The sequence below is a fragment of the Scyliorhinus torazame genome, chromosome 14, assembly GCF_047496885.1.
Source record: "Scyliorhinus torazame isolate Kashiwa2021f chromosome 14, sScyTor2.1, whole genome shotgun sequence".
In the NCBI taxonomy this organism is placed as follows: domain Eukaryota; kingdom Metazoa; phylum Chordata; class Chondrichthyes; order Carcharhiniformes; family Scyliorhinidae; genus Scyliorhinus; species Scyliorhinus torazame.
The window spans coordinates 27,206,320-27,232,610 of NC_092720.1; the positions used below are offsets into that span (position 1 = coordinate 27,206,320).

A 26,291-nucleotide genomic window follows, 5' to 3' on the forward strand; every position below is an offset into this window, starting at 1 on the left:
CATGCAGTAGGATCAACCAGCATACATAACACCGCAGCCAATCACCAGTGAGAGCACAAGCACTATAAAGACAGGGGACAGGAGAGTTCCCGCTCATTCTAGCAGTAGCCAGCTCAGAGCACAGAGCTCACAGCCTGCATCACAGACATTCACCATGTGCTGAGTGCCTCACCATAGCTAGTGATAGGAAAGGGTCCACAGTTAAGCTGGTATTGATTATACCCACGTTTACAGTATGTTAGCATAGTTGAACAGTTAATAAAATAACGTTACACCACTTCCAGCATGGTTGGCTTCTTTGTGAACCAGAACACCCAACACGACAATAACTTTGAAGGATGTGTTAATTTCTCAATCTGCCATGTACAATTACTCCTGGTTACTGAAAAGGTAATGTGAGAATTTTACTCAAGTTTTTCTGAAATAAATTGAACAATTATAACAGAGCTAAGCAGAGACTTCAGTAAGTTTTTAATTGGTCACCATAAATTTGTTACAAAACTTGATTTGTGCACCATTACAGCAAACTCTCATTTTTCATAAGACACAGATCCTCAAAACAAGAGGTTATAGAACGTGCCATGGTGCACCCAAAGTTGGATTGAACAGAGCTAACATGGGTTTATCAGGGATAAAACATTTATCTGCCTATGCTTCTGGATGAATAGTGGAGACTCCTTCCTGCTTTTCTGAAGCGTGGGACAGGGCTCTCGGGGTGTGGCACGGAGGAGTTCAGCCGAATAGTCTGTCTCTGTGCTGTCAAATTCTGTGCAATTCTTCCTTCAAGAGGGGAGTTAAAAAGGTTCAAGAACGTTTCTCCTCATTTATCTTTCACATAGCTGTGGGGTAGTGATCTTCTGGTCACTTATCTAGTTGCGCGGCAGGTGTGTGGGGGTTTTCCCTGGACGCTCCTACCAATGAATTGATGAATTCAGCAGAAAAGGAAGCTAGCCCATGAAAATGTTACTCAGATGGCGCCGACACCGTAATTACTCACTCGGTCTCCGGGGGGGCCAAGAGCCTCATGGGTACAGCTGTAGGTTATTCCTCTAAGTTTCCCCAATTCCTTCACAGGCACTTTTGGAGCTCTATTAAAATGATGTGAGGAAGAAACCCACTTGAGAAATCCTCGTGCCGCAAGAAATCTTCATCGCTGGCCAGTGAATATTGTCAAGTCTGGTACGGGGTGGCATGGTAGCACAGTGGTTAGCACAGTTGCTTCACAGCTCCAGGGTCCCAGGTTCGATTCCCGGCTTGGGTCACTGTCTGTGCGGAGTCTGCACGTTTTCCCCATATCTGCGTGGGTTTCCACTGGGTGCTCCAGTTTCCTCCCACTGTCCAAAGATATGCAGGTTAGGTGGATTGGCCACGCTAAATTGCCCCTTAGTGTCCAAAAAAGGTTAGATGGGGTTACTGGGATAGGATGGGTGATCTTTCCATGGGCCGGTGCAGACTCGAAGGGCCAAATGGCCTCCTTCTGCACTGTAAATTCTTTTTAAAAATAAATTTAAAGTACCCAATTCATTTTATCGAATTAAGGGGCAATTTAGCATGGCCAATCCACAAACCTTTGGGTCATGGGGGTGAAACCCACGCAAACGCGGGGAGAATGTGCAAACTCCACACGGACAGTGACCCAGAGCCGGGATCGAGCCTGGGACCTCGGCGCCGTGAGGCAGCAATGCTAACCACTGTGCCACCCTGCTGCCCCTGCACTGCACATTCTATGGTACATTCTCCTGTCCATAGGCATGTTGGCCTTAATTGCAAGAGGATTGTAGTACAGGAATAAAGAAGTCTTGTCCAAGGTTTTGGGGCGACCATATCTGGTCTACTGTGTGCAGTTTTGGTCTTCACATTTAAGAAAGGATATACTTGCATTGAACGGGGCACAGGGTAGGTTCCGGGGATGAGGGGATTGTCCTCTGATGAGGGGCTGTTAAAATTGAGCTTCTTTTCTCTGGAGTTGAGCAGAATAAGAGGCAATCTCATTACAACAGGCACAATTCTGAAGGGGTTTGATCGGCTAGAAGCTGATAGATCGTATCCACGGGTCGGGGAGTCTAAACTCTGAAACTCACCGGCCTAGTCTCAGGATAAGGGAGCCGATTATTTAGGACCGAGATGAGGGGAAATTACTTCACTCAAAGGGTTGCGAATCTTTGGGGTGCTCTATCCGAGAGGGTTGTGGATGATCCACCGTTGAATATATTTAAGGCTGGGACAGACAGGTTTTTAATCTCACTGGGAATTAAGGGATATGGGGAACGGACAGGAAAATGGAGTTGAAACCCAAGATCAGCCATGATCGTGTTGAATAGCGAAGAGGCTCGATGAGCCACGCGATCTCCTCCTGCTCTCTTCTCTTGTGTTCTTTGCCTTATAGTATTGGTCCTGGTGAAGAGTCCAATGTCTAAAATGTTACATCATCTGTTGTGTCTATTGATACTTCCTGATGTGTTGACTGTTCTAACATTCTCTGGTTTTGGTCTTCATACAGCTGTCTTGTACAGATGTTCACCTCCTAACCATAAGACCATAAGACCATAAGACATAGGAGCAGGATTAGGCCACTCGGCCCATCGAGTCTGCTCCGCCATTCAATCATGGCTGATATGTTTCTTATCCCCATTCTCCTGCCTTTTCCCCATAACCCCTGATCCCCTTATTAATCAAGATTAATAACACAGTACCTATCACACACGCTTCTATCAATTATTCATTTCTCTTAAACAAAACAGGATGGACTGAGTGACTAATTGCACATTAACCCAAGCTCAGTTAAGGAGACTTCCCATTGTTGCTTTAGGAATACACAAACGGCCTCGGCACTATGTTTCATCATAATCCCACTTTAGAATCACGGAATCACAATGGACAGAGGGAGGCCATTTGGACCATCGCCAACATGTCCATTACCTGGTTAGCTGAGGCTTTCCCATCTATTCTGATTTGTAAGAATCTAGATGAGATGACAACAGAAAAGGAATCGCTACGAATGACCCTTTCCACCATCTTTGCATTCCCCGGGTGTTCACGCAGAAGTTGAAATTTGACTGGACATTTTTCAACTCACTCGGCAGGTGTTAAAACTGACAATGCAGATAACCTGTTACGTAAACCATCTGAGCTTCTATCCATTTAAATCGATGGAAAGGAATAATCTGGACACTTTTTATACAGGGCCGTCCATACACTGCACCTATTCTGCACCTTAGAGGGAGGGTTGAAGCATTAAACCCAGAGCCATATTAACCATACCCGAGTTAACTTGTGGAAGAATTACATTTTACACATGTTTTTACAAATACATTCATTTTTTGCCAGCCAGATCCTTTCGAGCGAAAGCGAAATCAGCGAAGTGACCCAGGAATGGGTTTTAGCACAACATTTTATGAAATTTCTCTATTTTAAAATTAGATAAAAACTAAACAGGTTAATGCCCCTCTTAAAATCGTTGCCCGAAGAATGTCCTGCGAATCTGATAGCCTTGCATTCTGGGTTCGGCAGATATTTTCGGGGAACAAAATGAAGTCCATAGGTTTTTTTCTTCACAGTCATTGCATTCCCGTGTGGCAAAGAGAGTCAAAAGATAGGTTCCTGCGGCTGCTTCGTCTCAGTTATTGCTCACCTTGTGTAATCCGCTTTACTTTGCAGCACGGTTAGGCTAAGGAGAGAGAGAAATGGAGGAATGAAAGTTCCACCTTCAAAATAAAGTTTATTGATATCTGTGATATTGCTATCTCTAGGATTGGTTGGGTGGGGGTGGGGGTGGGGGTGGGGGGTGGGGTGGGGGGGGGGGAGGGGGGGTAGGGGGGGGGGAATGCAGAGAAGTGAGACTTGGAGGCTAGGGACACAGGCCATCCTTTGCTTGTGGCGCCCCCCTCTCTCTGCCGACTTCCCAGTGCCGGATACCAACAGGGATCCACGCCAGTGAGAATTCCCCATTACGTGCTGGCCCTGAATATCTGGCATCCAATCAGATACCTATTGACTCCCCGCTTGACTTTCATCTCCACTGACTTCAATGCACTTGTATGTCAATAGGGCCAGTTTAAAAATTAGGGAAGGTTGGTGCGATTATGCCCACTTAACCCAAATATAGAGGCCACATTTGAATTCAAATTGTACACATCTGCAACTTTTGAGCAGGGACATTTTGGACAGCTGGATTCACCCAACGGGAAAGGCGAGTGAGGGCAAGTGAAGTTGGGATAAGACAGAGCAAGTTTCCAACCACATCAGATCCATTGGAAAATTGGGAGAGGTTGAAGACATTCTATCTCCATTATTTTTACCTTGGAGGCATGGTAACAGTTAATCATGAGCAGATTAAATTGGTTACCACAGCTTACTGACAGAACATATTTCTGCTTAATGGACTGTGAAGCAAATGTTTGGTACTGCAACATGAAAAATTAATAGAATGAATGATAAAGCACTGAAGGAGGCCATTCAACCCTCATATCTGTGCCAGCTCTTTGAAAGAGCTCTCCAAATTACTTCCACTGACCCTGCTCTTAACGTTTTTTTTCTTCATTTTCAAGTATATATCCAATTCCCTTTTGAAAATTATTATTGAATCTGATTTCACCATTCCTAAAGATAGTCCGTTTCAGAGGTCATAAAAAATAATTGGGCGGGATTTTACAGTTCTTTCCACCGGTGGATCTTCCAATCCTGCCAAAGGTGATTCCCAGTGGGTTGCCCGTTGGTGGGTTGCCCGGTGGTAGGTCAGGTAAACCACGCAAAATGCTGTAAACATTGGTGGAACAGGAAGATCCCATCAGCAACGGCGAGCTGCCTCAACCGCCAGAAACGTGCTGCCATAAATCTGAAAGGTAAAGCTCGTCATAGCAACGGTGACCGTGGCAACGATCATTGACTTTTGTCGAGACCCACCTGGTTCCCTCATGCCCTTTAAGGATCCGGCCTGGCCTACATGCAACTTCAGACCCACGGTAATGTGGTTGACCTTTAACTGTCCTCTGAAATGGCCCAGCAAAAGCTACTCAGTTCGAGGGCAACTAGGGATGGGCAACAAATACTGGCCTTGTCTGTGGTCCATGAAAGAATAAAAAGAAACCTCTTCATTTAAAGCGGGTTAAACTCTCTCCTACAATGGTGGACATGGCAATGTGTTAACGAATGTAAACCCGCCTGCCACCAATCAGCGCACAGTACGATTGCAATCTGGTTGTTTCTAGTATAACTAGATGAGATCCTCCCTGGAGATAAGGGTTTATTTTAGTGCCTTTGCCTCAAAAGCACACGGATATAGTCAGCGGCATGACCGTCCTAGCTATTCGCTTTTATTGTTTTATCCTATTTTACTACGGTTTACAAATTGGTGCGGATTAAAAAAAAGGTTGGTAGGATTATGATAAGATAAAGTAATGACTTAGGTTACCTGAACCACAGCACGAACAGCAGCTGCACTCTCCACAGATAAACCCAATCAGGCCATTGACAACTTGGATGCCACAAAGAACGAGCTGGACCCCACTTATCACCAACAGGAGGGCGAACATTGTGACGTGCCAAGTGACTATATTAGGGGGCTCTATGCAGACATTCCACATGGAGTGGTCCCCTAGGTAATCGCTGCCAAAGGAAAGAGACAAAACACAAAGTGAAAACAGCTCAACAAACTTAGTTATAGACACGTGTTGCACAGAAGCAGGTCATTGGGTGTATCCCGTCGCATTGAAGGAGTTAGCCAATTAGTTTTGCTCCACTGCAATTTTTCCTTATCCACTGTCGATTCAATATCCTTTTAAAAGTTACAATTGAACCTTCATCCCTTTCAGGCAGCTCATTAGCAACTTGCTCCATCAGAAAATATTCTCCTCATCTCCCCCCACGCCCACACCTCTCCAACCCTGAACTTTGGTTCTTTCACCAATTAAATAAAACCCCAAAATGCTGGAATACACTCAGGAGTTAAAGCAGTAACAATGGAGAGAGAAACAAGTAATGAACTGTTGTTTGGTGATATAGAATTTGAGTATTGCTGAAAAAGTAGATGCTGTCCAAGCTTTTGGTCTTGAACTCATCAGGACAGAATTGCAAGAATGCCAAATCACAAAGGGAACAACAATTCATACCTGATGAGACGAGGGTTCTAATTTGTTGGGAACAGCCAAAGGGCCTCTCAGCTTGATACGATCCACCAGTTTGCCCTACATATCTGGCATCACACCAGCACTGAAATTCATATACCACATGATTCATGTACGTTGTACGCAGAACCCCTTTCTTGGCTTGACTGCAAGACCCTCTTAGAATACTAATCATATTGCTTTTAAAAACATTTAGAGTATCCAATTATTTTTTTTCCGATTAATGGGCAATTTAGCGTGCTCAATGCACATACCCTGCACATCTTTGGGTTGTGGGGGTGAGACCCAGGCAGACACGGGGAGAATGTGCAAACTTCATACGGACAGTAACCCAGAGCTGGGATCGAACTGGGGCCCTCAGCGTGTGAGACAGCAGTGCTAACCACTGCGCCATCAAGCCGCCCCGACCACTCCTATTGCTACTACATGCTGGCAGTGTCAAACAGCTAGCTTTACCTGTGGCTCAAGCTTTTGAAACGCCAACACATCAAACAGCATGACTTTTCAGTTGTTTGCAACAAAGAACTGACCATACTCAACCAGCCCGTGCTGACAAAACTCAGATCATAGTGTGAATGACCTTTCAATGACAATAGCATCCTGATAAAAGATCATTGAGCTGAGCCATTGACGTGGTTTCCTGCTGCACATAGGCTGCCTTACCTGTTGAGTATCTTCTGCATTTTCAGTTTTGATTTCAGATTTCCCACATATGCTGCCTTTTGTTTTCTTTAAGTCCTAAATCTGTGTTCTCTGGTTACCAACCCTCCAGGAAATGGAGAAGATTTTCTACTATATCTAACTTTATCGAAACCCTTCACATATATAAACAGCTCTCTTAAATCTCCACTCAACTGTCTGCTCCAGGAGGACAATCCTAGCTTCCCAGCCTCTCCACATAACTGAAGTCCCACATCCTTGGGACCATCTAGCAAGTCTCCTCTGCACCTTCTCCATGGCCTTGACATCTTTCCTGTACTGTACTGAAGCCTATGCTTATTTAATAAGTTCAAAGTAGGAAGTAAGGAAACATCAAAGGGGATGGCACGGTGGCACAGTGGTTAGCACTGCTGCCTCACAGCACCAGGGATCTGGGTTCAGTTCCGACCTTGGTTGGCTGTCAGTGTGGAGTTTGCACTTTCTCCCTGTACATGCATGGGTTTCCTTTGGGTGTTCCGGTTTCCTCCCACAGTCCTAAAATCTGCAATATATGTGGATTATTGTCTAAAAATGTGCAGGTTAGGAGGAGTTACAGAGATATGGCAGGGGAATGGGATTAAGTGGGGTACCCTTTTGGAGGGTTGGTGCAGAATCATTGGTCCAAATGGTCTCCTTCTGCATTGTAGGGATTCTATTAACCCTTTTGGAGTCTGGTGGAGTTGAGGTGTCTACAGTCATCTTCTGAAGCTGGTTAAGTTTTCAATATGATTTAATAGATTCAAAGGGATGTTTTGAAAGGTAAATCAGTGAATCTCTGTTCCCATGAATGCCATGTTGCCATGGGGATAGATCGCCTGGAGGAATCGTTTGGTGTTTTGGGGGGTTTATCTGTATTTTCCCACAGAAGCAATCGATTGACGCCTGTAAGAAAGTCTGAGAGATGCAGAGTGAGAAAGATCTGCCAGAGCTACAAATCAGAAGCCAAAGGTCATCAGAAGCAAAGGGTGTTGTCTGATGTTGGTGTCATGGGTAAGAAAGATGAGAGGTCCATGCTCGTGCTGAGGCGCCCACATGAGATGCTGGCGGAGAATTGGAGGGTTGCCTCGTCAGATGCTAGGGAACGGGCCACAGGAAATCTCAGAGAATAGCAGGAACACTGAGGAGAATCAAATGAATTCCTGAGAGCTGTGGCACACCTTAGTTTGGTGACAGAAGACGTGAAGGAACTGCCAATACCTTATAAAGTATAGAGGAACTCTTGTTGTGTGGAATTAAAACTAGAACCTGAAGTGGTCTGTTGAGATTTTCTGCCTCAAAAAATAAGTGTTTATGAAATAAAGTTACTGGGTTCCCTCAGGAATGTACGAATACTTTGTGCTTTTGGAGTGAAATTTCCAAAATGGAGCCCATGTCAGTTACAGGTAAAAAACGTAGAAACACTGGGGGGATAGAGGGGGTGTTAGATTTTCGGGGGCAGGACCGACAGCGGGAGCAGGAAATCCTGTGGGAGTCCCAAACGCAGGATTTCCCAATGTGATTGTCTTCGTTCCCCCTTCCACCAATGAAGTGACAGGAATCCCAGCGATCAGGCATGATCAGAAACTCCCAGTTAGATTGTCCTTTCACGTTGACATGCGAGAATCAAGTCAGGTCTCCCAGGACGTGCACCCGGCGAGCAGAACCCGGCCAGAGGACTTCAGATTAGTGCATGGCTCAGAGGGGAAAGGATCATTCCCAGGCACTGACCCCTGGCACTTGGTTCCAGGGGGGGAGGAATTCTGTGGAGGGATGCCCTGTGGGGGCGGGGTTTGTTGTGGGTGAATGGGGGAAGGGGGTTCTATTTTTCAGTTCTTGTCTCGGGATGCCCTTTAAGAGACGGCGCCCCGATCTTTGAAAAATAAAGTTGCTGGCGGGGCGGGCTCCAGCGTCACAACACGGGATGCGGCCCTTCTTTCTTATCAGCCATGAGCTGTGCGAAAGGGCGGGGAAAGCCTGGCGGCCCCCGCACTTTTTTCCTGCCCGCTGCGCCGCTCTGCCTATTTTGGGGCAAACTCCACCCGCTGTTTTCTTCACCAAGGCATTAAAAATGTAAGTCAGAGAAAAATTGTATATGGGAAGAGGGTCAGACTGATTGTCCTCGAGTTCAGCCAGGGAAAGGCATCTCTTTGTAAGATCAACTTGAATTAAATTACAAGGGGAGGAAATGGAATTGTCCGGAAAAGTCTGACCAGGATCTTGGAGGAGGCCTGGTGTTTCTGGTCTGTCTGAAGCAGTTTGTTATAGATTGCAGTATCACCTGACTGTCTCCTTTTAGATTATACGAGTGTAATTGCTCCCAGATGTCAACATTTACTCTTTTTGACAGATGGAAAGCGGTCAATAACCTTTACCGCAAATCTTATCAGATGTATGTAATGAGCCAACACGACCATTTATTATTTTAAATCTTTGCAGCGAATTAAACACGGGCCTAGAATTTTTTAATTACCTTAGTTTCCGACCCAGGCCTGGGTGAGCAATGAAAAGCGCAGCACCATCAGGGGAAATGAGGCCATGGTCCCGTTTTACAGCAATAGAAGCAGTAAAGTGGTAAGTTTCAAGTGCCATCCACTTTGACAGGAGAGAAGGTTAGTGTTGATGGTAAGTGAGTAGGATGGGTCAGGGTAGTCTGGGGGCCGAGGTGGTCAGGTGGGTGGAGGGTCGGGGGTGGGAGGGGGTCAGGAGATCAGATGGTCAGGAGGTGGGGGTAGTTGGGAATTGAGGGATGAAGGGGTGTCGGTTGGTCAAATGGGGGATGGGTTGTAGTTGGAGAGGTGTCGGCTAGTCAGGGGCATGGGGGGGGGTAGCTGGCGAGTTGGGAGGGTAGTTGGGGTGGGTTGTCGGGTGGTTGGGAGGGCGGCCAGAGAATAGTGAGGGTCGGGTCGGGTGGAGCAGTGGGGGGGGGGGGGGTGTCGAGTGGCAGTCAGGAGAGTGGGGGGTGGGGGGATGGGTTAGGGCATTTAGGTAGTCAGGTGGTCGAGAGAGTAGACGGAGTAGAGGCTGACTGGCGAGTCTTGAGTGTAGTCTGGATGTGGGGAAAGTAGTCAGGTGGCTGGGGGCAGAGGTCGGGAGGCTAAGAGAATAGTTGGGGAGTGGGAAGGTTGCTGAGGTGGTCAGGAAAGTAGTCAGCATGAGATTTGGAGGGTTCCAAGATGCTGGATAATTGCCCTTTGGAAGATTAAACTTGCTCACCAATTCGTATGCAATCCTTGCATGAGGGTCCCCCAGCTCATTGTCCAGGGGTGCCACGGGGATCGGGGGGGGGGGGGTACCTCCAGGGTCCAACCCCCTGGAGACTGAAAGACCTGGACCAGGTCTTAAGGGTCAAACATGCAGAATCAGTCGGCAGTTAGGAAGGCAAATGCAATGTTAGCATTCATATCGAGAGGGCTAGAACACAAGACCAGGGATGTACTTCTGAGGCTATACAAGGCTCTGGTCAGACCCCATTTGGAGTATTGTGAGCAGTTTTGGGCCCCGTATCTAAGGAAGGATGTGCTGGCCTTGGAAAGGATCCAGTGGAGGTGCACAAGAATGATCCCTGGAATGAAGAGCTTGTCGTATGAGGAACGGTTGAGGACTTTGGGTCTGTACTCGTTGGAGTTTAGAAGGATGAGGGGGGATCTTATTGGAACTTACAGGATACGGCGAGGCCTGGATAGAGTGGACGTGGAGAGAATGTTTCCACTTGTAGGAAAAACTAAAAGCAGAGGGCACAATCTCAGAGTAAAGGGACGATCCTTTATAACAGAGATGAGGAGGAATTTCTTCAGTCAGAGGGTGGTGAATCTGTGGAACTCTTTGCCGCCGAAGGCTGTGGATTACTGAGTGTCTTTAAAACAGAGATAGATAGGTTCTTGATTAATAAGGGGTTCAGGGGTTATGGGGAGAAGACAGGAGAATGGGGATGAGAAAAATATCAGCCATCATTGCATGGCGGAGCAGACTCGATGGGCCGAGTGGCCTAATTCTGCTCCTATGTCTTATGGTCTTATGGACCACTGTACTCAAATATTACTAAACTGTTTAACTGTCTGGAGTATAGAGCCTAAGGTGCATTGCATCACTTCTGACTGGGTTTGAATCCTATATCTGTGACAGTTCATTTTATTTTGGAATAATGGGGGTGAATGTCATGTGATAAAATGTTAAGTTTTCTAGCCCTCACTTCCGCACCCAACCCATGCACCTTTGTGTCCTCCATGCCACCTTCTTGACCACTCACCAACATCCATATTGGGTAGACCTCAGGAGCCATGTAGAGATGAAGAAAACGTCTAAAAATCTAAGAACGCATGCTCATTCATTTGATACTAAAATCTTCATTAATGGAATGCATTCAAAGATTTTAAGTCTCTTTGAATAATCAGTTTATTGTAAAAACAAACACATTTCTATGCACTACCCACTTCGCAGACAGCTAATTATTTAATAGTCTCTTAGAACTGTCAATCGAAATGTGAGCTTAAACTCCTGGTTGAGATAAATGGCTTTGGAACTTTTGAACTTCAGCCAAGCATTCATAATAACATCCACTCTAATAATAGCCCTTGGAAAATGTCAACAATGAAGTCTATTGAGGCTGCAGGAACAGATGGCTAATGTTTTATCTCTAAGTGACACCACCTGGCTGGTCAGTCAATGCACTATAGCAGCAGGTGTCTCTGACAGCTGAAGCCTGTTTTCTTACTTTTTTAAAGGGTGAGGATTTAAATAACGTCAGATTATGGCATTTAAATAGACATTATCCACCCTTGATGAGCACGCCTGCCTCTTTCATAAATTCATGACTCCCAGATTCCGAGTTAAGGTCGTTGGAAGAGCCAAAATTGGATCTGTTTGAACTCAGCACTAAGTTCAAATGGCCCTTCTACCTTTTGGGCTTTCTACCTCCCTGATTCACTCCCCCATCCCCTTTCCCTTGCAGGCAAAAATAGGATCTGCAAGAAATGGGCTTCGCATCCAGATTCCGTCTAACATTTTAAAGGCTTGATCCACGAAACTCCAGCCCGAAGATTGGGGCAGTGCTACGGAAACTGCATCCTCAATGAATATATCAACAAAATATTCCAGGGCAGCACGGTGGTGCAGTGGGTTAGCCCTGCAGCCTCACGGCGCTGAGGTCCCAGGTTCGATTCCGGCTCTGGGTCACTGTCCGTATGGAATTTGCACATTCTCCCTGTGTTTGCGTGGGTTTCGCCCCCACAACCCAAAAGATGTGCAGGGTAGATGGATTGGCCATGCTAAATTGCCCCTTAGTTGGAGAAAAAAAAATGAATTGGGTACTCTAAATTTATAAAAACAAAACAAAAAAAAACAAAACAAAATATTCCATAGTTCATATTTCATCATTTGTGCATCTGAGAGTGGATAGTGGCATTAAGATCACCAAAGCGGCTTGCAATTTTCACATGTGCCTAATAACTAGATAATTGGAGAAAAAGCTTTGAAAATAAGATCACAAATAAAGTTCAGAAGCTAGCCCCATGACTAAATTGTTGATACAACTGTATCATTGGACACATGTCAATAACAGAGAATTCCTAGGTGCATTGGAGGAATTAGAATTTCAATTGACCGATACGACAATGACAATTCTACGAGAGTCTGAGTGAGTGATGCTCCTTACCCTTCCACAAAGGGGTAGGTGTAATTGCTGTTGTTGTTTGTGGTACATTTTGGACCTGTATTGAGTCCCACAGCCGACACAATGAAACAGTAGGCAGCTCCTGCCACACCCACCCCGGCAAAGATTATAGAGGAGAAATTCTAAACAAAGACAAAATAACAAATTAATTCAAGTAGATGCGAACAAACCTTAAGAGTGAAGAAAACAAGGTTACATCAGGTCAAAAGGTAATCTCTCTATTTCTGGGTTTCCTTCACCACAGAAAGTAGTTGAGGCCAAAACATTATTTTTCAAGAAGGAGTTGGATACAGCTCTTGGGGTTTCCTCCGGGTGCTCCGGTTTCCTCCCACAGTCCTAAGATGTGCAGGTCAGGTGGATTGGCCATGCTAAATTTGCCCTTAGCGTCTAAAAGGTTAGCTGGGGTTACAGGGATAGGGGGATGGCGAGGGCCTAGGCAGTAGGGTGCTCTTTTGGAGGCTTGGTGCAGACCCGATGGGCTGAATGGCCTCTTCCTGCACTGTAGCAATTCCATTCTACGATCTTTCAAATGACTTTCAGGTTATGTTTTTTGTTACAAACTTTAAAACAAGGAAGTAATGCACAAAGGTTGTCACTAAACTATGAGCCTGTGTTGGACACTTTGCTGCTGTGGCCAGTCATTCACTTTCTTTGTAAATTCTGTCTATTAGCTCCGGGAAATTACCACCACAATCCAAAACGTTGTGGAGCAGAAGCACGTTGGGCCTTGATGTTAAACCCACCCAACGGGCATGACAGGATCTGGAGTGGGGAAAGCACAATTCCAAATCAGGCCATCGATGAGGAACCATTACTCCATGAGTTAAGCTTAACTGTAAGTCGGGGGAGATCCCTGCCATTGGCTGCCTGGCAGTGGATCTGAGATGGCAGGTGCTGAGTGCCTGAGGTCAGTACGAGATCATCTCTTTTTAGCACTCCTTGTGGGCCAGTAGGAGCAAAGGCTCTTCCTGTCAGGCTTCACAATGAAGCCTTCAGCCTCTCCCTATTCTCATCAATGATCCCATTAACTCAGCCAACCCCTGCCCCCTGTCCAAACCTTGAAAACCCTAACTGATCTTGAGTGGTCGCTTGCCGTTTCTTGCAGACATTTGGCCACATACTGGGCAGATGTTATTGAAATGAGACTCTGCTGTTAAGATTGACAAAGCCTTCATGTATCTAGCTTTTCCAGACATCCCTGTACTCGCGCCTCCTATTAATAATGGGGTTCGGAACTTCACCACTGCAATTTTATGCCATTTAATCTTAATTGATTGAAACTCACTGGGTAAATTCTGATATACGCTCTGAGTGCAAATATTATAAAATCTGAAAGAGAGCCATTCTAGCTGGTGTTCAAAGTAGTTAAATAGTAGTAAATGTTTTTGCCTATAACCAATCTTGCTGGTCTCGTTAAAATATTTCGCTGCAGGAAATGATTGAGACAGAGACGATTGCATTAATTATTCAACACAAAATAATAATAATCTTTTGATTGTCACAAGGTTTTCATTAACACTGCAATGAAGGTACTGTGAAAATCCACATTCCGACGCCTGTTTGGGTACACAGAGAGAGAATTCAGAATTCGTAGCTGGTACGGGAATATGAACCCGCGCTGCTGGCCTTGTTCTGCATTACAAAACGGCTGACTAGCCCACTGAGCTAAACCAGCCCTGGTTTTATAAGACCAGCACTTGAAGCAGAGATGGTCCATTCGCAGAAAGAGAAAGCAGGGTGATGGAGTTAGTTTTAGATTTCTATAGCAAAGTGCGAGTGCAGCCGAAATGGGCCGAATGGCCCCCTCCTTTGTGTAAACATCTGTGATCCTAAATACAAGAAAGTTGAACTGTTCCCATCTTAGATAAGGAAGCTGAGCCACGGATAACGAAGATTAATGAATGATCTGAGAGGTGGGGCGTGATTCTCCCCTACCCAGTGGGGCGGGGGACCCGGCGGGACGGAGTGGCGTGAACCACTCCGGCGTCGGGCCGCCCCAAAGGTGCGGAATCCCCCCGGGGTGGTTTGCGTCCCGCCGGCCGGCGGGAAAGGGGCTTGGCGCCACGCAAACCGGTGGCGAAGGGCCCCCACCGGCCGCGCGAGTTGGCGCACACGCGGGAGCGCCAGTGCGTGCTGGCGTCATCCCCGCGCATGCGCAGAGGGCTTTGCCTCCGCACCGGGAATGGCGGACCGTACGGCCTCCAGTGCGGAAGGATAGAGTGCCCCCATGGCACAGGCCCACCCGTGGATCGGTGGGCCCAGATCGCGGGCCAGGCCACCGTGGGGGCACCTCCCGGGGCCAGATCCCCCCGCGCCCCCCCCAAGAACCCCGGAGGCCGCCCGCGCCGCCAGGTCCCGCCGGTAAGGGACCTAGTCTAATTTACGCCGGCGGGACCGGCAGAAGACGGGCGGGACTTCGGCCCATCGCGGGCCGGAGAATTCCGTCAGCCCCGGGGCCCATTGAGTCGCGCCGGACCCCGCCATTCTCCGAGGCAGGCGGCGCGACTCACGCTGGGCCGATTTCTGGGGGCCCGGAGAATTTGGAGGACGGCGGGGGCGGGATTCACGCCGACCCCCGGCGATTCTCCGACCCGGCAGGGGGTCGGAGAATCCCGCCCGTGATGATGGAAGAATTTGATAGGGTGGACAGGGAAAATCTATTCCCTTTGGTAGAGAAACCGGAACAAGGGACCCCAACCTTCAAACTAAAGATCGGAGGCAAAAAGGCTGATGCCAGGAAGTATTCTTCACAAGAAGGCTAGGGGAAATCTGGAACTCTGTCTCCTGAAGTACTGTTGGGGCTCAAACTCAATAGAAAATAACAAAACTGAGATTGGTAATTCTTTGATCAGGCAACTCCTGTTCCCATGGTCAGGGCAAGTGATAATCACAAGAAGCAAATAAACAGAATTTCCAAGCACAAGGAAACAACTTAGGCTAAATAGAAATATAGGGAGTGGTTCTTGTTATGGAAATCCCTGCGATTAACATGGCTGAAGAAGTGCATAGATTTGTAAAACCTGGTAGAATGGAGCTCAAAAGTGAGAGGCGTAGAAAATCAAAAAGAGGATTGTTGAGACTGCAACAGCATGTTAAAGATGAGGTGAAAAACAGGGCGTGTCGATTTTCAAAACCACTATAGATTATATGGCTGATGCGACCATCAATTCACTCGAGACGGGAGTAGAAGTAAGCTGTGGCTTTAATCAACTTAGAACAGTGCCTACCTGCGACCGATCCAATACTGAGAACCGCCTACAGGTCGACTGCTCTTTATACTTCCCTTCAAGGGGAGAAGCCATGGGCAGAGCCCATAGAGGCCCCAACATGTTCCCCTATGGATAATGCCATACAATGGCCCATAGGAGGAGCCCATAAGGGCAACAGCATAGCACAGATACAAATACAAGGGCAACAGCACAGATTCAAATACAATGGTGGATTATTGGCATAATACATTCACCACACTGGCCTCAGTGCCCTGGTGCATTTCTCCTGGAGACAGCACGTTCCTGGAACACTCCGAAGTTACCATTCGAGGTGCAGCAAAGTTACAGGCCGATAATTGAACAAAATGGGGGTGCAATGGAGTTTTTAACCTGCGGGGCATTTTGGTGCTCCCCACGGTACATTAGGAACACAAACTGCGGTTGGCAGAATTGAGTTGCAACCTGGAGATTTCTAGTACCAGCTCCGGAACAGTACACCACTGTGGAAATTTGAATTCAGCAATATAATTTTGGACAGGTTTACTGAAAGGTGACTCTGTTGATTCAGACATTTGAACAAGAGTCAGCATTAGACTGATGAAGATTGTTCTGTACCCTGACAGGGGATAATAAATATGTGTACCACAAAGGCACAGGTTAGGACTGTATGGCAGATGATGTTAGAGCTGGCGGATTGAGAGCTCATCTTTAGTGCTCCAGGCTGAGACATTTAAGCATTGGGGGTCCACATTGAGAAGCTGGACATGGCTTACCATCCAATGAAAGTGATAACAGATAATAGGGGGTGGGGGAATCAGAGGGTCGCACACATCTGTCCCTGGCTAGGAAATCTATCCAGCTCTCTGTCACAACCAGGCTCCACATCACACTGCAGCTAAGCTCCCAGCAGACATACACTTCCCTCGCTCACCCCCATCTGCAGGACCTGCCCTCACGCAAGCCTCTTAGTATGGCGGCTCCTGTCAGCACATGTCGACCACCTCTACCAGTTGGTGTGCGACCACCAGCTGCACATCTTTGTGCACGCTCCGCCCAATACCCAAGTAGCGTGCACAGCGCTTACATCCTGCTGCACTCTGAGGTTCCTGGCACCTTTGAGGTGCACCTTCGAGGCGCTCTGTCAGGTGAGGGGTTGGGTCTTGGATGACAAGGGTTACCCGCTGAGGTCATGGCTAATGACGCCTGTGCGGAGCCCCCAGACAAACGTGGAGACCCGTTATAACGATGCCCATGCAGCACCCAGGAACGTCATTCGGCGGTGCATCAGCTTGCTCAAGATGTGCTTCCGATGCCTGGACCACTCTGGTGGGCCTTTCCCAGAGGCTCCTGAGCATTCTGCTGGCCTGCTGCGTCCTTCATAGCATCGTACAGCAGAGGGGCAAACTGCTGGAGGAGGAGGACAAACGGCAGGCCTAATCAGACAAGGAGGATGAGGGACCGTGTCCAGGACGATAAGGGTGTGGAGCCCAGACTGGCACGGTGCACCACCCAACAATGTGCTCCAAGACCGCCGCGCACAGACAAACTCATCACCACCTGATTTACCAACTAGGAGGCCAGGCCGCCAGCTCCATCGCCCTGTCCAATTTCTTTTTATAGAACTTACAGTGCCGAAGGAGGCCATTCGGCCCACCGAGATGCACCGGCTCTTGGAAATAACACCCGACTTAAGGCCACTCCTCCACCCTATCCCCGTAACCCAGCAACCCCACCTCAACCTTTTGGACACTAAGGGGCAATTTAGCATGGCCAATCCACCTAACCTGCACACCTTTGGACTGTGGGAGGAAACCGGAGCACCCGGAGGAAACCCACGCTGACACGGGGAGAACGTGCAGACTCCGCACAGGCAATGCCCCCCCAACCCACTTAATTACCTCCCCCACAAACAGAATCCCCCTTCCCCAGAACCTCTCATCCCTTTCCTCTCCCTCAGCCATTCTGCGCTCCCCTCTCCCGCAGTCTTTCCACCAATTCCCGCAGTGCTTCAGTTCACCTTCCCTCTCTCTGTGTTTCACTCCGCCTTCCCTCTCCCTCAGTGCTTCACTTCCTTGGTGGCATGGTAGCATAGTGGTTACCACAGTTGCTCCACAGCTCCAGGGTCCCAAGATCAATTCCCGGCTTGGGTCACTGTCTGTGCGGAGTCTGCACATCCTCCCCGTGTGTGCGTGGGTTTTCCTCCGGGTGCTCCGGTTTCCTCCCACAGTCCAAAGATGTGCAGGTTAGGTGGATTGGCCATGCTAAATTGCCCTTAGTGTCCAAAAGGATTAGGTGGGGTTACTGGGTTAGGGTGGAGATGTGGGCTTAAGTAGGGTGCTCTTTCCAAGGGCCGGTGCAGATTCGATGCCCTCAGCCATGACCCTTTGTGACTGGGCCAAGCTCTGGAGCGCCATTGCAGTGTCCAGCAGCACCCGGCACATGACCGCTTCTGACTGAGCTCTGGTGTCCTGTACGTCCACCATCGACAGTACAGTGTGCTCCAAGCCTTGGACGTCATGACCATTGGCTCTGCCGTCTTGCCCCAAGCAAGAAAGCCACCACGGACGCCACCCTTTCAATGTTGGCTTGGATACCACGCATCCCTGGCACCACAGAAAGGACATAGTCAGACCCTGGGAGGCAAGTTCTACAGGTGGGTCTGTAGCTGGTGGTATGTGAGGGCAAGCATCCTCGTCAAAGAGTTGGGGTTTGATGGAGGGTGTGTTGTAAGATGCAGGCAGGTGGGGTGTTGTTGGCCTCTAGGGGATTGGGGGCGGATGTGAAGAATGAGGGATGGGAGTGATGCCAGGGGCATAGAAGTGGTGACTCACCTGAGCTGCCCTATAGAGATCAGTCATCTTCCGGCATTGTGTGCTGGTCCTCCTGGTGATGCTGGTAGCACTGACTGCCTCTGCCACCTCATCCCTGGCACTGTTCAGGAGGGCAGGCTTGAATCTCCACCCCATCCTCTATCAGGCCGCCATTTTGAGTGGGCTGCCTCAATGTTTATAAAAATCTACCTATGATTGACAGCTCATGTCCACAGCAAAAGCAATTAAGGTGCTTTCTGCTGAGAAAAAGAGAAAGTGAAAGCACTGAACTCCTAGATGTTTGTAACATTGCGATCAGGTTCAAAGCAGCGTACTTAAGTCCCATTCAAATGTGAAGGGAAATGAAATTAAACAATGCAAACATCTGGCTGTCTGGAAGCTATCAATTGCAGCCTATAAATAGCTTTTTCTCTTTGTAGTGCATAGAAGCCTTGCAGATTAAAGGATCTGAGTGGTTTTTGCTTTCTATGAAGTTACAGCTGCTGCTTACTCAGCCTGGGGACAGGTGACTTTTAAAGCAGTAAGTTTTTCACTCTATTTATCTGGACTGCTCTTTAGCTTCAAGGCAAGAGTGACTGATGCGGGGAGGGTAGCACGGTAGCACAAGTGGATAGCACTGTGGCGTCACAGTGCCAGGGTCCCAGGTTTGATTCCCCGCTGGGTCACTGTCTGTGCGGAGTCTGCACGTTCTCCCCGTGTCTGCGTGGGTTTCCTCCGGGTGCTCTGGTTTCCTCTCACAGTCCAAAGACGTGCAGGTTAGGTGGATTGGCCATTCTAAATTGCCCTTAGTGACCAAAAATGTTAGGAGGGGTTATTGGGTTACGGGGATAGGGTGAAAGTGAGGGCTTAAGTGGGTTACATAGAACATAGAACAATACAGCGCAGTACAGGCCCTTCGGCCCACGATGTTGCACCGAAACAAAAGCCATCTAACCTACACTATGCCATTATCATCCATATGTTTATCTAATAAACTTTTAAATGCCCTCAATGTTGGCGAGTTCACTACTGTAGCAGGTAGGGCATTCCACGGCCTCACTACTCTTTGCGTAAAGAACCTACCTCTGACCTCTGTCCTATATCTATTACCCCTCAGTTTAAAGTTATGTCCCCTCGTGCCAGCCATATCCATCCGCGGGAGAAGGCTCTCACTGTCCACCCTATCCAACCCCCTGATCATTTTGTATGCCTCTATTAAGTCTCCTCTTAACCTTCTTCTCTCCAACGAAAACAACCTCAAGTCCATCAGCCTTTCCTCATAAAATTTTCCCTCCATACCAGGCAACATCCTGGTAAATCTCCTCTGCACCCGCTCCAAAGCCTCCACGTCCTTCCTATGAGAAGGTGCAGACTCGATGGGCCGAATGGCTTCCTTCTGCACTGTATGTTCTATGAGGGTCTCTGTTATGTGGGGCTCTCTGTTATGGGGTAATCTCTGCTGGGGGTCTAGTAGGGGGCCCGGTGGGGGCGGGTCTGGTGCGCGGGGAGTGAGGAGGGGGGTTGGGGAGTGGGGTGGGCAGGATTTGCATTGTGGGGTGATATGGACCCTCCGATGGACATGGCCCACTGCGAGGTCCACCACCTCAGGGCCGCTCTGAGAAATACTTGTATCAATCCACGCCCGCGTGATTCCTGGCCCCCGAGGAACAGAGAATCATGGAGGCGTGGAGAAACCAGTCCCATCCTTCCACTGGCGCGTGGCACAAACCTCGATGCTGCCACTTGCGGTGGTCCGGAACATGGGCAATGGGTGCTGAACCGTTTTTTTCCCCCTGACACTGGATTCTCTGCACATCGGGAACTCCACTACCAGCGGCGGGAGGCAGAGAAACCAACCCCATGGCTGATCTGGAGTCTCACCTCCCCTTTGCCATTGCCACCCCGCCCCCTCAAGACCCTTAACTCCCTTGTTTATCAGAAATCTCAGCCTTGAGTAAATTCAATGACCCGGCCGCCACTTCTTTCAAGTGAAGAGAATTCCACAGACTAACCGCCCTCTGAACCTCCTCATCTCCGTCATAAACATTGGGCCACTTATAAACTGCCAGTGCCTGGTTCTAGTACTCTAGAAAATAACCTCTTCCAAATCTCCTCAGGATGTTATTTGTCGCATTGTGATCATCTCTCATTCTTCTAAGTTTTAAACAACCTGTTCAACCTTTATTCAAAGGTAAATTTTATTCAAGTTTTATTCAAAAGTAAAACCCCCTATTTCAGGAAAAAGTCCAGTCAACCTTCCCTACGCAGTTATCGACAGGGTATAATGAATGAACAACGTTGTTATCACTGTGTCATGTAACGGCCTGGATGGGAGAAGGCAAACTAGGTGGGCCAGGGTCTTCTCGAATTTGTTATGTTGGGGACAAGTCAAGAAACAGAGCAAATCTTCCCCTTGAAGTGAATGATTAGGGCCCAAGATTCAGACTGACCCTCATTACCAATCTGCTTGAAATGGCAGTACAGGGTTCCGGCAAAGAATCCCAACAGGGCAAAAAGAGGCCTTTTGGCCCATCAAGTCTGCACCGACCCTCTGAAAGAGGTCCATACCCAGTCCGACTCCCCATCTAATCTTTGGACACTAAGGGGCAATTTAGTCTGGCCAATCCACCCAACCTGCACATCTTTGGACCGTGGGAGGAAACCGGAGCACCCGGAGGAAACCCACGCAGACACGGGGAGAAAGTGCAAACTCCACACAGTCACCCGAGGCTGCAATTGAACCCGAGTCCCTGGGGCGGCGAGGCAACAGTGCTAACCACTTGTGCGACATATGGTCGCTTCTTTTACCCCTCCCGTTTCTTCACAGAACAGGTCTTCCTCTATTGATCTTCCACAGGATTTGACATTGGCAGAAACCAGAGAGAGGGGAGGGAAGCATTTAAAGAAAAAAAAAGTGAAAAGTAGTGGAAGTTCAGGCGATTGTTGCAAATCTTACCGCAAATCGTTTGCCGCAGCTTTCATTTCCACAGCAACCACAGCAATCGTTATTTTCCATCCCCATAAATACCAGAATCGGGAACACCATCTGCCCTCATTTCAACAAAGATAAATATTAGATATGGGTAAATAAAAATATCCTTGCAGTTAAACAATGCCTGATAAGACGGAGTAACAGCGAATGGAGGAGGACAAATTGAAATTGTGCGGGCGCAATCAGAAATACGTTTTACACGAACATTACAATATAGTATTGATGGCAGAAGCTGCCTTTGTTGGTGACTTTAAAACTAACAGGAAAACTTGAATGATCTTGTACCAACATTTCAATGGAGGCATTCAGAGTGATGATATTGGGGAGAGGGGGGGGACGGGGGGGAGGCAGAGGAATGACACTATGGCACTCAGCCATGGTGCTGGGTTTGGAAAAACGATGGGCCGAATGGCCTCCTTCTGCGCCCCGACGGTTCTGCAATCTTCCGACCGTTCTGCGCCCCTACATGAGAGAGGCGCAGTGACGGAAACTCGGATCAACCCCAAAAACCCCCACAGTGCCCTCCGCAGAATAGGACAACTTTAGAAAAAAAAGGGTGATATTTTACCAGCAATCCGGATCCTAGTATCCCACTGAAACACCAGACGGTCTCCGCCAGTTGCTCCGGAGTGTTGTAGCCCGTCTCTCCGTTCGGGAAGAAAAGCAGAGTGTTCAAAATGATGCAGGCAAGGGCCAGAGGGATGAGGGTGATGCCCAGGCACCTGGCACATTTCCCGTAGCACATGGCACCGACTGGGGTGGGTTACTTTCAGCGCCGGTGTTAATTTCAGCCCCGAGTCTGCACCAAGGGGGGAGGGAAATAATGAACAAAATTAACCAACAAAACAAAAAAAACACGAGGAGGAGGAAATCCGTTACTTCCGAGCTGGATGAAACTCCGGTGATAATGACACAGTCACTGAACCCTGGCGGAGTTTACATATGTATATATACAGCCGCCCCCTGATCAGATACTTATGTCATTAACCTGGGTTATGTGGAGCAAAGGGGAGTGGGGTGTGTGGAGCGGGGACTCAGCAGGCCATCATTCACCATGACAACTATCTTGTGCTGTTAATAATTCACCACAGGCCCGAGTTGCACCCAGGGTTCATGAGGTCCCTTGGCACAAGCCTGCAATGAACCAATGGCAGTCCAACGCGGGGCTCCTCCTGCACAGATCCACACACACACACACATGAATCATTCAACACTTGAAAAACATCCTTTAAGTTTTATCTCACTCGCTTCTCCACTCCGCCAACCGAGTTTGAAAGGTGCTTCATAAGATTACAGTAAGAAGTCTTCCAACACCAGGTTAAAGTCCAACAGGTTTGTTTCGATGTCACTAGCTTTCAGAGCGCTGCTCCATCCTCAGGTGAAACATCGAAACAAACCTGTTGGACTTTAACCTGGTGTTGGAAGACTTCTTACTGTGCTCACCCCAGTCCAATGCCGGCATCTCCACATCATTGTTTGACGTTGAGTTAAAAATGATGCTTTAAAATTCCAATGATCTGCTGCAGGAGGCGAATGAGTCAATATTTGTGTTGGTTCTGCAAGCCAGAGAACAAAGTTGGAGAGTACATTCAGAGTCAGGAGGCTACACTTCGATTTTTGCCAGATTTTGGGGAGATTCTTCAGCCTTAATAAAAATGGATAAAATATTGTTGTGTTGGGCGCTCTGGATCCGTGGAACACATACAGGCCACCAACACTTAAAATAGTGCAACACTATTTTATTAAGTCAGAAACCGTTTAACATACTTTCACTGTGGGTTAACACGATATTAGATTGAACTGAAGACCTATGCCTTTTCCTAACCAGTCTATGCACTCAGCACATGGTGAAGATCTGTGCTGCAGGCTGTGAGCTCTGTCCTCCTTGGAAGCTGCAGCTCGAATGAGCGGGAACTCTGATGCCCCCTGTCTTTATAGTGCGTGTGCTCTAACTGGTGATTGGCTGCGGTGTTGTGTGTGTTGATTGGTCCCGCTGTGTGTCCATCCGTGTGTGTGTATCTGCACCATGATATACTGGTGTGTATTATGACATCCCCCCTTTTATAAAAGAATGTATATGTGTGGCAATAAATAGTGTATGGTGAGAATGTTCCTAACTACGTGTGGGGTGCGAAAGACATATTTACAGGATTATGTACATGAGAACTAAGCCATTTACATAGGAAGGTGCCTGGTGCAGAGAAGCAGTATGCAACAAGAATAACGAGATGAACACTATATACAAACCAGGGAAACGATCAAACAAAGCAACAAAACAATTCAGAAAGTCTATAAGTCCGCAAAGTTCATAAATTAAGTCTCTGAGATGGGCGACGAATTCTGGTTGACCGCCTCAAGGGTGGGTCGGGAGCCGCCGGTTCAGGAGCGGGCTGGACTGCGTCAGAGTCAGTGGGATGCCGAGTGACAGGGATCTCTGCATAGTCCATGGCAGGGTCAGCAGGAGAGCGAGGCAACAGTGGAGGATCACGTGGTGAGCGTGGAATGAGAGGAAGGGTGCGTCGATTGCGGCGCAGAATGGAGCCATCAGGTAGCCGAACCAGGAACGAGCGGGGGGCCGCCTGCCGAAGGACAACAGCGGTTGCAGACCAGCCACCATCCGGAATATGGATGCGGACATTGTCATCTGGAGCCAGAGCAGGGAGATCAGCTGAACGGGAGTCATGAGCCGCCTTGTGCTGTGCACGAGACAGCTGCATCCGGCGAAGGACGGAACGTGATCGAGGCCTGGGACATGAATGGGCGGCACCGTGGTCCTCAGGGTATGACCAATGAGTAACTGGGCTGGCGACAGGCCAGTGGACAGTGGGGCCGAGCGATAGGCCAGCAGGACGAGGTAGAAATCGGACCCAGCATCGGCAGCCTTGCAGAGGAGCCGTTTGACTATATGTACTCCCTTCTCCGCTTTGCTGTTGGATTGGGGGTACAGGGGACTGGATGTCACATGGGCAAAATTGTACCGCCTGGCAAAGTTGGACCATTCCTGGCTGGCGAAGCAGGGGCCATTGTCGGACATAACCGTGAGCGGGATGCCGTGTCAAGCAACGGTTTCCTTACAGGCCGAATGACTGCAGACGAGGTGATATCGTGCAACTGTATCATCTCCGGGTAATTTGAAAAGTAGCCACGATCAGGACATAGTCTCTACCTCTATCCAACGCGTGGAACAGGTCGATGCCCACCTTGGTCCAAGGTGATGTGACCAACTCATGGGGCTGCAGGGTCTCACGTGGTTGGGCTGGCTGGAAGCGCTGACAAGTGGGGCAGTTGAGCACTGTGTTGGCTATGTCTTCATTAATGCCAGGCCAGTACACTGCCTCTCAGGCCCGTCGGCGGCACTTTTCCACGCCAAGGTGGCCCTCGTGTAGCTGTTCCAGGACGAGCTGGCGAATGCTATGTGGGATGACAATGTGGTTGAGTTTTAGAAGAACCCCGTCTACTACCGCCAGATCATCTCTGATATTATAGAACTGAGGGCATTGGCCCTTGAGCCACCCGTCTGTTAGGTGGCGCATGACACGCTGTAGCAAAGGGTCAGCCGCCGTCTCGCGGCGAATTTGGATGAGGCGTTCATCCGTGGCAGGTAGATTGGAGGCCGCGAATGCCACATGGGCGTCAACCTGGCAGACAAATCCCGTTGGGTCACACGGAGTGTTGACTGCCCTGGAGAGAGTGTCGGCAATGATGAGGTCTTTGCCTGGGGTGTATACCAGCTGGAAGTCGTATCGTCGGAGCTTGAGAAGAATACGCTGGAGGCGAGGCGTCATGTCGTTCAAGTCTTTCTGTATTATATTGACCAGCGGGCGATGGTCGGTCTCGGCGGTGAATTGAGGAAGTCCGTATACATAATCGTGAAATTTAACCACACCGGTCAGAAGGCCCAGGCACTCCTTTTGTATCTGCGCGTAGCGCTGTTCCGTGGGGGTCATGGTGCGTGACGCATATGCAACGGGGGCCCATGATGAGGCCTCATCACGTTGAAGGAGACTTGCCCCAATGCCGGATTGGCTGGCATCGGTCGAAATTTTGGTCTCCTTTGCTGGATCAAAGAAAGCTAAGACCGGAGCCGTGGTGAGTTTTGTTTTGAGTTCCCTCCATTCGCGCTCGTGGGAAGGGAGCCATTGGAAGTCTGTCATCTTCCTGACCAGGTTCCTGAGAGCCGTGGTATGAGAGGCGAGGTTAGGGTGAACTTCCCTATAAAATTGACCATACCCAGAAATCGGGGGACTGCCTTCTTGTCCTCTGGCGTTTTCATGGCTGTGATAGCAGCCACCTTGTCCGCATCCGGCCGCACACCCAACTGGGAGATGTGGTCCCCGAGGAACTTGAGTTCCGTTTGACCAAAAGAGCATTTGGCCCTGTTGAGACGGAGGCCATGCTCACGTATACGTTTGAATACGCGCTGGAGGCGACTGACATGCTCCTGCGGGGTGGTGGACCAAATGATTATGTCGTCGACATAGACGCGAACACCTTCAATGCCTTCCATCATTTGTTCCATAATTCTGTGGAACACGTCTGAAGCAGATATGATCCCAAACAGCATCCTGTTGTAACAATATCTGCCAAAGGGGGTATTAAATGTGCACAGTTTCCTGCTGGATTTGTCATGCTGGATTTGCCAGAATCCTTTTGAGGCATTGAGTTTGGTGAAGAGCTTGGCGCGAGCCATCTCACATGTGAGCTCTTCGCGCTTGGGAATTGGATAATGCTCCCTCATGATATTGCGATTTAGACCCTTGGGATCAATGCAAATTCTCAATTCGCCGGAAGGCTTTTTTACACATACCATGG

General features: G+C 48.5%; 1 protein-coding gene across 1 annotated transcript; it reads right to left on the bottom strand.

The window, feature by feature from the left end:
• Positions 1 to 448: 448 nt before the first annotated feature.
• Positions 449 to 22,408, bottom strand: LOC140389599 (transmembrane 4 L6 family member 4-like). Its single transcript, XM_072473866.1, has 5 exons — positions 22,048 to 22,408; positions 21,444 to 21,533; positions 12,451 to 12,590; positions 5,411 to 5,604; positions 449 to 3,667 (listed from the first exon to the last, which is right to left on the bottom strand). Exons 1-5 carry the CDS (start codon positions 22,222 to 22,224, stop codon positions 3,663 to 3,665), a joined length of 606 nt encoding a protein of 201 aa, XP_072329967.1. The 5' UTR covers positions 22,225 to 22,408; the 3' UTR covers positions 449 to 3,662.
• Positions 22,409 to 26,291: the final 3,883 nt, after the last annotated feature.

Coding starts and splice junctions, on each gene's coding strand:
- LOC140389599 (XM_072473866.1), bottom strand. CDS start 22,224: ATGTGCTACGGGAAATGTGCCAGGTGCCTGGGCATCACCCTCATCCCT. Junction 12,591..21,443: donor GCTGCGGCAAACGATTTGCG/GTAAGATTTGCA, acceptor GTCTTTGTTTAG/AATTTCTCCTCTATAATCTT. Junction 5,605..12,450: donor ACCTACCCCTTTGTGGAAGG/GTAAGGAGCATC, acceptor TTCCTTTGGCAG/CGATTACCTAGGGGACCACT.